The sequence below is a fragment of the Dreissena polymorpha genome, chromosome 7 (assembly GCF_020536995.1).
Source record: "Dreissena polymorpha isolate Duluth1 chromosome 7, UMN_Dpol_1.0, whole genome shotgun sequence".
NCBI lineage: Eukaryota > Metazoa > Mollusca > Bivalvia > Myida > Dreissenidae > Dreissena > Dreissena polymorpha.
This window is the reverse complement of record NC_068361.1, coordinates 74,536,435-74,550,373: the sequence shown is the minus strand read 5'-3', so window position 1 is coordinate 74,550,373 and position 13,939 is coordinate 74,536,435. Positions and strand designations below refer to the sequence as shown.

At 37.1% G+C, this 13,939-nt stretch overlaps 1 protein-coding gene across 3 annotated transcripts in view; it reads right to left on the bottom strand.

Annotated features, from left to right (window-relative positions):
- The window catches only part of LOC127837492 (uricase-like), a 70,962-nt gene that overhangs the window by 17,802 nt on the left and 39,221 nt on the right, over positions 1-13,939 (bottom strand). For all 3 annotated transcript variants that reach the window (XM_052364626.1, XM_052364625.1, XM_052364624.1), the window contains one exon: positions 12,419-12,535. In XM_052364626.1, the coding sequence (XP_052220586.1) occupies positions 12,419-12,535 (117 nt within the window). The remainder of the gene's footprint in view (positions 1-12,418; positions 12,536-13,939) is intronic.

Here is a 13,939-nt window from a genome sequence, read left to right as displayed (position 1 = left end):
TTTTGGAAATTGGGAATTTTTTGCCACATTTTGGGAAAAGAGTATACTTTTTGGGATTGGAAACATAGCCGAATTTTGGCTATAAAATCGGGCCAAAAAAAAACCTGATAAAGGTTGGATGAAAACTGTGATCTCTAATGTCTACACAAGGTTTTTCTATTATTTGACCTAGTGACCTAGTTTTTGACCCCACATGACCCAAATAAAATCCCAACCCAGATTTCATCAAGATAAACATTCTGACCAAATTTCATAAAGATTGGATGAAAACTGTGACCTCTATTGTCTACAGAAGGTTGTTGTTTTATTTGACCTAGTGACCTTGTTTTTGACCCCAGATGACCCAAATACAATCCCAAACCCGATTTCATCAAGATAAACATTTTGACCAAATTTCATCAAGATTGGATGCAAACTGTGACCTCTGCTGTCTACACAAATTGTTGACGGACGGACACACGCAGGCAGGCACAACGGACCCCGGACATCACATGATCACATAAGCTCACCGTGTCACTTCATGACAGGTGACCTTAAAATATGTGTCGGAGATAAACATGAACAGTTGTGGTTAAAATCCCATAGAAACAAGAGCTGTTTGTAAAACATGCATGCCACCCTATATGGGCTATAAGTTGTAGTAGCAGCCATTGTGTGAATACGTTTTTAGCTCACCTGAGCGATAGCTCGAGGTGAGCTATTGTGATCACTCAGCGTCCGGCGTCCGTCCGTCTGTCTGTCTGTAAACAATTTGTAAACATCTTCTTCTACTAAACCATTGAGCCAATTTCAACTAAATTTCATGTGGAGCATCCCTAGGTCATGGGACAAAAGAATTGTTAAAAAAAAATTGATCGCATAACCAAGATGGCCGCCATGACCATATATGGTAAAAACCTTAAAAAATCTTCTTGTCAGAAACCGCTCATCAGATTTTCAAAAAATTTCACAGGGATGACCTTTGAAGGCTCCCCTGAAAAAGTTGTTCAAAGAAATTTGATTCGTCAAAAAACATGGCCGCAGGAGCTCGTTGAACTTTGCATGTTTATTCGTTTTTGCCTATTTTGTGAAAACTTAAAAAAATCTTCCATATTTTTTGTCCGATTCTTTCCAAATTTGCACAGTGTCTTTATATCAATGAGGACACAAACCCTACAAAAAATGAGCATTATTGGTCCATGAAGTACAGAATTACCTCCCCTTGAATTGAGAAAATGGTGTTTATGCAATAAAGTCAAAAATTTTCATCCAATTCTTTCCAAACTTGTAAGGATTTAGCATGGTTCAAACAAGGTAAACAACTACAGTTTATGCATGTTCTTTTTATTACAGAATTGCCTCCCTTTAATTCATTCAAAATCTCATTTTACAGCAGAGATTCCAAATCTGACCTGTAAATAAGCCCCATATTTACTGCCAGTGCTAGGTTACCTTTTCACATTTGATCATTCTGCTACTGCTACTGCTACTATTACTACTACTACTACTACTACTACTACTACTACTACTACTACTACTACTACTACTACTACTACTTCTTCTACTACTACTACTACTTCTACTTCTACTACTACTACCACTACTACTACTACTACTACTACTACTACTACTACTACTACTTCTACTACTTCTACTAGTACTACTACCACTACTGCCACCACCACCACCACCACCATCACCACCACCACCACCACCACCACCACCACCACCACCACCACCACCACCACCACCACCACCACCACCACCACCAACACCACCACCACCACCACCACCACCTTCTACTACTACTGCCACTACTACTACTACTTTTACCATTACTACTACTACTACTACTACTACTACCACTACTACTACTACTACTACTACTACTACTACTACTACTACTACTACTACTACTTCTTCTACTACTACTACTACTACTACTACTACTTCTACTACTACTACTACTACTACTACTACTACTACTACTACAACAACTACTATTACTACTACTACTACTACTACTACTACTACTACTACTACTACTACTACTACTACTACTATTACTACTACTACTATGCCACCACCACCACCACAACCACCACCACCACCATTCACAGTGACAACAAACGTATTCACACAATGGCTGCTACTACAACTTAAAGCCCATATAGGGGGGCATGCATGTGCTACAAACAGCCCTTGTTTCTATGGGATTTTAACCACAACTGTTCATGTTTATCTCCGACACATATTTTTAGGTCACCTGTCATGAAGTGACACGGTGAGCTTATGTGATCGTGTGATGTCCGGCGTCTGTTGTGCGTGCCTGCGTGTCTACGTGCGTCCGTCCGTCAACAATTTGTTTGTGTAGACAGTAGAGGTCACAGTTTGCATCCAATCTTGATGAAATTTGGTCAAAATGTTTATCTTGATGAAATCCGGTTTGGGATTGTATTTGGGTCATCTGGGGTCAAAAACAAGGTCACTAGGTCAAATAATAGAACAACCTTCTGTAGACAATAGAGGTCACAGTTTTCATCCAATCTTTATGAAATTTGGTCAGAATGTTTATCTTGATGAAATCTGGGTGGGGATTTTATTTGGGTCATCTGGGGTCAAAAACTAGGTCACTAGGTCAAATAATAGAAAAACCTTGTGTAGACATTAAAGATCACAGTTTTCATCCAACCTTTATGAAATTTGGTCAGAATTCTTGATGAAATCTGGGTGGGATTGTATTTGGGTCATCTGGGGTAAAAATCTAGGTCAAATAAATAGAAAAACCTTGTGTTGACAATAGAGATCACAGTTTTCATCCAATATTTATGAACTGTGGTCAGAATGTTTATCTTGATGAAATCTGGATTGGGATTGTATTTGGGTCATCTAGAGTCAGGAACTAGGTCACTAGGTCAAATCATAGAAAAACATTGTGTAGACAATAGAGGTCATAGTTTTAATCTGATCTTAATGAGTCAGGTGAGCGATTCAGGGCCATCATGGCCCTCTTGTTTGTCACTGTGAATGGTGGTGGTGGTGGTGGTGGTGGTGTAGTAGTAGTTGTAGTAGTAGTAGTAGTAGTAGTAGTAGTAGTAGTAGTAGTAGTAGTAGTAGTAGAAGTAGTAGTAATAGTAGTTGTAGTAGTAGCAGTAGTAGTAGTAGTTGTAGTAGTAGTAGTAGTAGTAGTAGTAGTAGTAGTAGTAGTAGTAGTAGTAGTAGTAGAAGTAGTAGTAGTTGTAGTAGTAGTAGTAGTAGTAGTAGTAGTAGTAGTAGTAGTAGTAGTAGTAGTAGTAGTAGTAGTAGTGGTAGTAGTAGTAGTAGTAGTAGTAGTAGTAGTGGTAAAAGTAGTAGTAGTAGTGGCAGTAGTAGTAGAAGGTGGTGGTGGTGGTGGTTGTGGTGGTGGTAGTGGTGGTAGTAGTAGTACTAGTAGTAGTAGTAGTAGTAGTAGTAGTAGTAGTAGTAGTAGTAGTAGTTGTAGTAGTAGTAGTAGTAGTGGTAGTAGTAGTAGAAGTAGTAGTAGTAGTAGTAGTAGTAGTAGTAGTAGTAGTAGAAGTAGTAGTAGTAGTAGTAGTAGTAGTAGTAGTAGTAGTAGTAGTAGTAGTAGTAGTAATAGTAGCAGTAGCAGAAGCAGTAGCAGCATTACAAGACCAATACTTAAGAATGATCAAATGGGAAAAGGTAACCTAGCACTGGCAGTAAATATGGGGCTCATTTACAGGTCAGATTTGGAATCTCTGCTGTAAAATGAGATTTCGAATGAATTAAAGGGAGGCAAATCTGTAATAAAAAGAACATGCATAAACCGTAGTTGTTTCCCTTGTTTGAACCATGCTAAATCCTTACAAGTTTGGAAAGAATTGGATGAAAAATTTGGACTTTATTGCATAAACACCATTTTCTCAATTCAAGGGGAGGTAATTCTGTTCTTCATGGACCAATAATGCTCATTTTTTGTAGGGTTCGTGTCTTCATTGATATAAAGACACTGTGCAAATTTGGAAAGGATCGGACAAAAAATGTGGAAGATTTTTTAAAGTTTTCACAAAATAGGCAAAAACGAATAAACATGCAAAGTTCAACGAGCTCCTGCGGCCATGTTTTTTGACGAATCAAATTTCTTTGAACAACTTTTTCAGGGGAGCCTTCAAAGGTCATCCCTGTGAAATTTTTTGAAAATCTGATGAGCGGTTTCTGACAAGAAGATTTTTTAAGGTTTTTACCATATATGGTCATGGCGGCCATCTTGGTTATGCGATCAAATTTTTTTTAACAATTCTTTTGTCCCATGACCTAGGGATGCTCCACATGAAATTTAGTTGAAATTGGCTCAATGGTTTAGTAGAAGAAGATGTTTACAAATTGTTTACAGACAGACAGACGGACGGACGGACGGACGCTGATTGATCACAATAGCTCACCTCGAGCTATCGCTCAGGTGAGCTAAAAAAATGCAATAGTTTTTAACCAGAGACTCAAGTTTCATGTCTACAAATTTAGTTATTACATACACAATATGCTTGCTTTTCTTATCAAATAAATATTTGTTCAAAGTTGATAAATCAGGGTTGTCATTATTAACCGATTGCCGATCGAATTCATCGGTTAAAATCGCCAGAAAATCGGTTGTTTTTCCCGAATATTTAACATTGCGATTGGAAGTTTTGATCATGCAAACCGACAATAATTGAGGAGGAATAACCGTGCTATAGACCGTTCCATAATCAATAAATTGACCGCCGCCATATTGTCAGTCACGTGATTGTCCGCCATTACACTGTTGCTAACTGGTGCGAGTCTGCGATTCCAAAAGCCAAAGACGTAGAGAATACCCGCTTAACCGTTGTCAGATAAATAAATTACTTAATGAATTAATGTGAGGCGATTATCACATTTTTGTTGTTTAAATGATTGTTTGAAGTTGAGATTGATTGTTACAAATAAAATGTTTAAAATGCTTTCGTGTATTTGCTTTTTTATATCTGTAATCAAGTGGTAATCATCGGCGAAAATTTGCCGGTTCAGTCGCTCATACTATGTCTTTGATTAGACTTTTTACTTTTAACGTTTCACAAACAATTCACGCATGTATTGTTGTGTTGATGTTAATAGCCGCAACATCAAGCAATTTATATTTTAATTAATACTTATTAAAGATTCTCGCGCAATTAATTACCGCTAATTGTTTGTAATTGGTCTCATTTGGTAAAAATCTACTTTCCAAAATCATAACATATTATATTAAGTACGGTATGATATTTTTTATACGCCTTCCATTATTTTTCTTGTTCTAACTGATATCAAAGATAACAAATTGTGGTTTGGATTTATATTTAATTTTTTTTAGATGGAATTTTGTCACGTTAAAAAACGAGCTTTTTATCATGAGAGAGTGATATTGATCTTGACGATATTTTATGTGATTATTTGGAAGATGAAGAGAATGTGATCTATGTGATATATCTATATTTGCATCTGTGAATCATTTAACAGCTATAAAGCTAAAAAATACTAAAAAATGTATTTTATAGGTCTTTGAAGTAACGCAAAACATATGGATAACGACACCAAATGTTTAGTCAATTAATCCACACAAAAAAACTCCGAAAAAACACCTAAATAATATTTCAAAAATATATTATTAAGCGCCAAACGAATTTATTAATACATTTATTTGCAACTTTAAAAACGCGGCATAAGCATCAAATTAAAGATTATCTGAAGACTGTAAGGCCAACAATTTGACACAACAAAGAGCTCTATGCATAAGCCGTAATATTTTTTGCAGAAAAGCTTCAATAAATTACAATAGTAATACATCTAATTATAAAAATATAATTATGAATGGCATGAGTACGTTAGTGTGATAAACACGTGAGTAATAGAAAGTGTAAGGGGTGCATTGAAAATAAACGTACTACAAAGCCCTATTAAAAGCGAAGTGCATGACAGAATTTACATGTAATTTTAATTTGATGGGTTTTGTACAGAGAATGACGCTATTGAGGAATATTAACATACAACTGAAAAACACAACTTTACATGATGCAATTTGAACTGTGTATTCATGTATATTGAAAAATCGTTACTAGTGAGTATGAGTGGCAAATATCTAACATTTTCACACACATATATCTATATTAATATTTTTTTAAACATAATTTACCCCCGTTCGTGTCAAATGTAATTTCTTGTTTTTATGATGTCGTTCGTGCATTGCCGTAACATTAAATCTTCATACGAAATGACGTAGTTTTAATTAACCGATACCCGCTAAAAACGTTAAATGTTATGTTTTTAGGTAAATTTTAAACTTATCAAATACTTTTTTGTATAAATTAAACCAGGGATTAAACGGGCTAGTATCTTTACGGTGTACAATTTCTGATATTCTATATTGGACATAACTTTTAATTTGTACAATATGTAACATATCTAATGAACGCAACTGTTAAGTATGTCGGGGGTAAAATATTAAACCAAATGACTGCTTAAGGCCCGGTCACACCGCCAGAACTTTGCTTGAGCGTTCCTGTAGCGGTGAAAAACAATCATCACCGCTCGCTACCGTTCACGACCGTTAAACAGAAGTTGGCCACCGTTAAGGCAACGCCGTATACGCTTGGTCACCGCTGATGGTTCCTCCTACCGCTCAGAAAGTTTTGAGCTGCACAAAATATTGCGAGCGGTGAGGAGCGGGCAATTTTCCGCTCTGACAAAGTTCACCACCGTTCTACCAACGCACAGTCAAAATTTGGCACCGCTAGACGCAAGTTCGTGGACGATTGGGTCCGCAAGGCCAACGCAGAAATCTTGAATGCTGGACAACCGCTGCTTCGCAAGCTTTGCCCGGGCGGTGATTAAACGTTGCACAAACTTTGGTGGAGCGGTTGTAAGCGTTTTTCAAACAGACACGGAATTGCTGGAACGGTGTCGGGCGTTGAAGTAGCGATCCATTGCAGTGATGAACTTTGGTTTGGCGTTGGTATTGAGGTGTTGGAGCGGTACCAGAATTTGGCTATAAATACGGGGAGAAATGAGTCAGGAGTCCATTTAAAATCGGGCTACCGTTGAGTGTAGACCTCATTTTAATTTGCTCAGTTACAGTAAAAGTTTTCTACCATGGATGATGTGAGACTTGTTGTGATTGGTGCACTAGTCCAGCAGCAGAATCAGAACCTCCTCAGATTGCAACAAGCTGTTGACGGAAGGAGAAGAGACAGAAGAAGGAGAGACAGAGTTGTGTGGGTCAGAAAGTGGATACTGAGAAGGCCTGAACATGGACTGTATAACAAGCTGAAGGTGGAGCTGAGGAATGAGGATCCACGAGCCTTTCATCACTTTAGGAGGATGCCACCAGCCATGTTTGATGAAGTTGTACAGAGGCTGACCCACCGATTGACCAAACAAGACACCAAATTACCGACCAAGCCTGGAACCTGGTCTCAAAGTGGCAATCACCCTACGGCACCTGGCCTCTGGTAACACCTACAGAAACATGCAATACGCCTGGAGGGTTCCCCACAACACCATCAGGGTGGTAGTTAGAGAAGTGGTAAAGGTCATCATTGAGGAGTACACAGATGAATTGTTGTTTTGCCCAACAACTGAACAAGGATGGAGAGACCTGGCTGACAAATGGTACCAGAGATGGAAGTTTCCCCACACAGTTGGTGCCATCGATGGCAAGCACGTGGCCTGTAAAGCTCCTCCTAACTCTGGCTCATAGTTCTACAGAATGCTGCCTCTCCATCTCCAGCTTTCCACTTCTTTTGTCTACGTGGCATGATGAACTTCAACTATTGACTTCTATCAAAAATTATCAGAACGTCTATCAAAGCGAGCCGTTTAGTTCAGTAGTCAGAAGCGGTTTGCCGCAATACAAACTTTAAACACCCGCCGAGCCGACGCGCGCATGCGAAGAACGCCGCTCTATCAACGCTCGCGTCACCGCTAAACCAAAGCTCGCTACCGCTCGATACCGTTAAACCAACGCTAAACCAACGCTGGCTTCAGCGGTGCGCCACTTTGGCAACGCCCGTGTTGTCGATTTTTTCCCCATTTTGTGCGCGGTGACGAGCGTTGCCAAAATTCGGCCCCTCTTCATACCGTTCAAGGAACGCTCCAGCATAGTTCTGGCGGTGTGACCGGGCCTTTAATACTACCAGAAAGAGAAGACATGGTGGCATCATCAATTGTGTTTAATGACCAGACTGTCATCTGCCACCCAGTGTGGTTTATGACACCCCGGGATGACGCCATGTTGTTAGTTAAGTCTGGATAATATCTGATCAAAACGAGATAATCGGATTATGCAGAACAAACGGGCAATTCAACATTGGAATGCAAAGGATTACGCGATTTTAAGATTGATGCATATAATCAAATGATACATATTGCATTTAGTTTAATTAAATGTTTTTTTTAATTTGTCAACGTGTTTACTTTCCTAGACAAATAACTAAAAAATGCACGTTTTTCAAACATTTTTCTGTTATAACACTAGCTTAACATCTCCTCTAGCAGAAAAACTTTATTTCATACAATTTGCATGACAAACAAAAAAGTTTTACAAAAAGAAAGAAATTCACCCGTCGAGTAATCGGTGCTCTCTTATATATGTTACCGGTTGTTTGGCAGTAGTGTAATGGCGGACGCGGAGAGTATTCAGGGGAGATAATTGGGTAATTACTAAATTATGGAACGGTCTATTGTAGGTTACAATATACTAAATCTTTTGGGAGTGCAATGCTATACTCTTAAAAAACCTGAACATCATTTATAAGAAGACACAATTTTCTGTGTGGGCACTTGCCATGACTTTATTTTAGAATGTTTCTTTGTGCATGTGGTAGGGAAAACATTGATGTTTAACAGAAATTCACTCATTTGCTTGAAGGTTAAAGACTACATGAGACTTTGACAGATGGCGGGAAACCCTCATCCACTGGTACGAACCCGGTAAATTGATGGCTGTAAAACAGTGACCGGTGATTCGCATCGAGTTCTTTCTTGCAAAACGCATGACCCCCCTTTTTTATTGTCTAAATCATTGCGGCTTGGAATGCTCTTTAAGAAAAGGTATGGTTATGGGGGTCTCTATGCGCAAAAGTTTGACTTTATTTTTTGTTGAAGTTATTGCTTTTACATTGAATTTGTGTAGGAAATCTTTTGGTATATTGTAACCTTGTAGAGCCACGCCCGGTCATTCAGTCAGTCCATTAACTCCGCCAAAGAGTACATGTTTTCAATGAATTTCTCAGCGAGTGGCCAATATTGATTTTTCGAGCTGTCAATCAAATTCTTCTAGGTATGCAAGTCAACCAATCAGCGCTCAGGCAGCCGAATACACGCCGACCCTACGTGAAATTGTATCAAATAGCTGTACATTTCACAGATTATTACTGACAGTATTTCAACGAATTTTGCACTGTAGAGCGTAATTAAATAGTTTTTTTAGTTAGAGAAAAGGTTTCCACATATTAAAAAATGCTCTTCGATGTTCTACCAAAATAAAAGATATTGGCGACCTCTGCGCTACGAAGATGTTATTCAGCATCTAAATATAAAAGTCCACGCTTTCCCCAAGGAAGAATGACGTGATGTTATATATGAAGTCTAACTTTGGCATGATTTTCATCTGTACATGAAAAACACGAGAAATGTGTCTCTGTTGCTAGAATTTTCTTAATTTTCCATGAATAATGAAATCTGAAAATGATTTCGGATAACACATTTAATTATACGCATTTGAAAATACTTCAATTAAATAATGCATTTTGTTATACAAATGGTCATAACACATAATGTAATAAGTAGGTAAATAACGTGTTTTGAGATTGCCAAACTATGCATACATATATTCTACATGCATGTATGACCTGACAAGTTATATATATCACGATCCGGAATGAAAAGTACTCGGTAAAATTTAAAGAAAGGCGCGTTTTAATTCTCAGAAATTCACTTTCACTTTCGCATACTTTTCTGAGAGGAGGTACCGTACATGTAACATTTTAGATTGAGTGGTTGACTTGTCGTAATTACTAAATATAAACGGTTCTCAATGCTCTCAAATCGCGCCACGTGATTCACAGATGTTTAATGGGAATTCCCCAATCCCACAATTCAATTTGTATATGCACTTGCGTTAAATGGGGGACGACCTTCATAGTCAAAATTGAGCGTAATTTGGTTTGGCAAAAAAGAAATCGTTATAATACTGGATTATCGGGTAATGGATGAAATTGGAACATACAAAGATCTATCAATATAATATGTTTTTACATCGTACAGTATACTAAAAATGTGAAAATCTTAAAATTGTCTATTCTTTTTAGACCTCATTTTAACTTTTTATGCTCTGAGAATAGCAATATGTTGTCCCTAAAATGTCTAGAATTCGTTTTCGGTCGGGGGGCTTCGCCCACCTGACCTCCCTACCAGGGCCTTGCCCTTGACCTACACGGGGGCCTAGGCGGCCCCCCTTGATCCCGGTTACTTTTCCAAAATAATCCTTTGTTTACAATCATTATGACAACCCTGTAAATATAAGAGTGTTGTTTTTTCGATCAAATTTGGGTACAATAGGGGGACCCATTCAAAATTTAAAAAAAGTATATATTTTTTCCCAAATGGGACCTTAAAAATCCCAACTAAAGACTTCCTAAAATAATAATATTTTTTTAATTAGTCTAAAAATTTCATGCAACTCCAAACCCAGCTCTTTGAGTTGAACCGCAGAAAATAGATTTCAATCACTTTTATTATCAATTTTAAAGTAGTTGTAAGCATTATAAATAAAAAATTAACAGCATTAATTTCCAAATGTTAGTCAAAATGACACTATATTTCTCAATCCAAAGGGGACCCAAGCCCATTCCCAAAATAGTGAAAAAAAACAATGAATAAGAGTCTCTTACACGATATATGCCAGATAATGTTTAACCCTCAACTATTACATAAGTAATTCTACATGTAACAATTATGACGAATACAGATGAGTACCTTTTCCGATTTTTTAAGGATGGGGGGTATACATAAATTGTGTGCTTATATTTTCTTTAATCGGATTGTTACAACTTATTTATTGTGCAAACAGTATAAAACCAGAACAGCCTGTGAGCATCTCGCAGTCTGTTCAGGTTTTAAGCTGTTTTCTGATCATCAGTATTTAAGGGTTGGAAATGATACCTATAAAACTTGAGTCTAGTAAGAAAGGTCTTTAATTAAATTTAATTTATAAGGAACTACAAATGCGTCAAAATACGTATTTAAGTGGTTAAGGTTTTTTAACATTATGAGAAAACTATTTGCTTTAGGAGACAAGAGCACCGCATAAGGGGTGCCAAGCTCGGGTACCCGGGTGCAGTTTTGAATAAATGAAAGCTTGTCAGATTTTTTTTCACAGTGACATTGACTGTTGACCTTGTGACCCAAAAATGGGTGTGGCATGTAGAACTCATCAAGGTGCATCTACATATGAAGTTTCAAAGTTGTTTGTGGAAGCACTTTGATTTCAGAGGCAATGTTTAAAACCTTTACTAAATGTTAAGGTTTTAGCACGACGTGGACGTCGGACGACACGACGAGCTGGTTATGACAATACCTTGGTTTTTTCCGAAAACCCAGAGCTAAAAATGAGATTTGTCAACCAACATCAGCAAACTTTTAAATCAATCATATTGAATCTTCTATGTGAAGCAAAACTGCAGTGAGTTCTTTTTGCTAAGATTTCAATACCAGCGCTCGTATTCACCAACCCATTCTTAAACTTAAGAATAAAGAATGGACTTAGAACCAAGACAAATATGTCCACTGTTTGAATATATACAGGCTTCCACTGGTGAGTATATATGCCATCAACAAAATGTTCAAAATGAATAAAATTGTAGATAGAGGTTGTTAAAACCAAGTTTGATTCAAAATTAAAGCAATTCTTGCATATTCTTTAATTTCTTAGACCTAAGTCTTAGAACTCATCGGTGAATACAGGCCCATGAATTAATTAAGGATGCGCCACAGGTTTTTTTTTGGCCCGATTTTATAGCCGAAATTCGGCTATGTTCCCAATTCCAAAAAGTATACTTTTTTCCAAAAATGTGGCAAAAATTAGCAATTTGCAAAAAAAATAAAATAAATTTTTTTTTTTTTTTTTTTTTTTTTTTTTTAGAAAGAAGCCTTATGTGTATTTTGTCTCAATTTTAATTCAATTACATCTAACAAAGTATTATATGATTTTTTTCTTTTAATTTGAATGATTTTAAAGAGTTAAATCAAATTTAGTATTTCCCTAATCAGTGGACTTTTCGTGTGGAAAAAAAGGCTAATGAATTTATTTTCCCAATTTCATGAAAATGCCGATAAAATTCCCAATTCCAAAGCCATGGGCTATCTTCCCAAAAAGTGGAAAAAAAAACCTGCGCCAAAAGTCTGTTACCATCTGCACTCGTTTCCATGGATACTCCTGCACAGAGATCTTTGTAGCAACAACATGGGGGTACTTTGACAGGAAGTGGTTGCTCAAAATCAGTGCAAATGTCTCGATGTTCTTTATCTGAAAGTTGAAACCAGCGTATAATATGTATTCTTATTCTCTACAGACAACACAAAAGTGTGGTTGTTTTTGGCGTGATTATGTGTTTAATCTTTCGCTACATGCTAATCAAAATAAATATTGCTTTTCAGTAATGTTATCATTTGACTTATTTTTTTTTGGTTTTGAAGACCATCTCAAAATGGAATGTACCAGAAAAGTGATGGACAAAATATTATTGCTACTTATAAATGGAGATTCTCCTGCTGGTCCTGGCCGCTCAATTATCATGTATGTAGGCTTTGGACAATTTAATTTTTAACAAATGGGCCATGAAATTCCTGAATCGCGCACCTGAAAATGTTTCTCACTTTATGCAATTAGGCAACAAAGTTACCATCATGGTAGCGACAATTTTGATCACATTGTCAAGATTTGAATAAATTTGGTAGATGACAGATATGTTATGCTTCGAACCAAATGCCAAACATATGTGCCTTGCGGCTCCAGAGAATATATTTACAATCGTTTTCTGTTTAGTTTTTTACATTCTGTCCCATTGGATATGACAACATATAGAGACTTTTGCAGATTTATAGTTTGGAAGACCTTCTCAAAATCTCAAATACAGTGCTCCAGCTAGGCCTAAATTGAAGGGCGCCCTGCCCTGCCCTCCCGAACCTCTGACTGGCCTTCCTAGGGCCCTCCTGCACTTAATTATTTTTTTTTTTTACATATTATGATGATTAATAAATCTCTTATCAAAATACATTGTAATTAATTTATTCCTCATTGTAGTCATTAAACTTGAATTGTTTAATGATGATGGAAATAATTTATTCTAACAATTATTAATAACATATAAATTAACATGCTCGAAAGTGCCCTTTTGACAAAATACTGCGCGTCCAAAGTGCCCTTTTGACAAAAGACCCACCTGCCCTTTTCAAATTCTAGCTGGAGCACTGCACTTATATACATGTACAGAAAACAAGTTACCCCAAGGATGGGGCCAATTTTGAACTGAGGAGCATGATATGAACAACCTGGGAAGAAGACCACTGTATGACATTATATAACAACTACTAAACCTCTTTGACTTAGGTTTCAGAGATTTTTTTTTAATTTTCATCTTTATACATATAAGGACAACAAGCTGACACAAAGGCAAGGCCCATTTTGACCCCTGGTGCATGATTGAAACGAACTTTGCAGAGGACGGCCATACAATCTTACATAAAGATTACAGAAAATACCAAACATCAGAGCCTTTCATTTTTATAGTTTTCCCTATATTCATAAAAGGCAAACAAGTTACCTAATGGAAAGGTCCAACTTAAATCCCAGGGGCATGATCAGAACAAACTTGGTATGAGGACAGCCTTACAATCTTATTCCAAAATACCAAACCTCTCGACCTTGCAG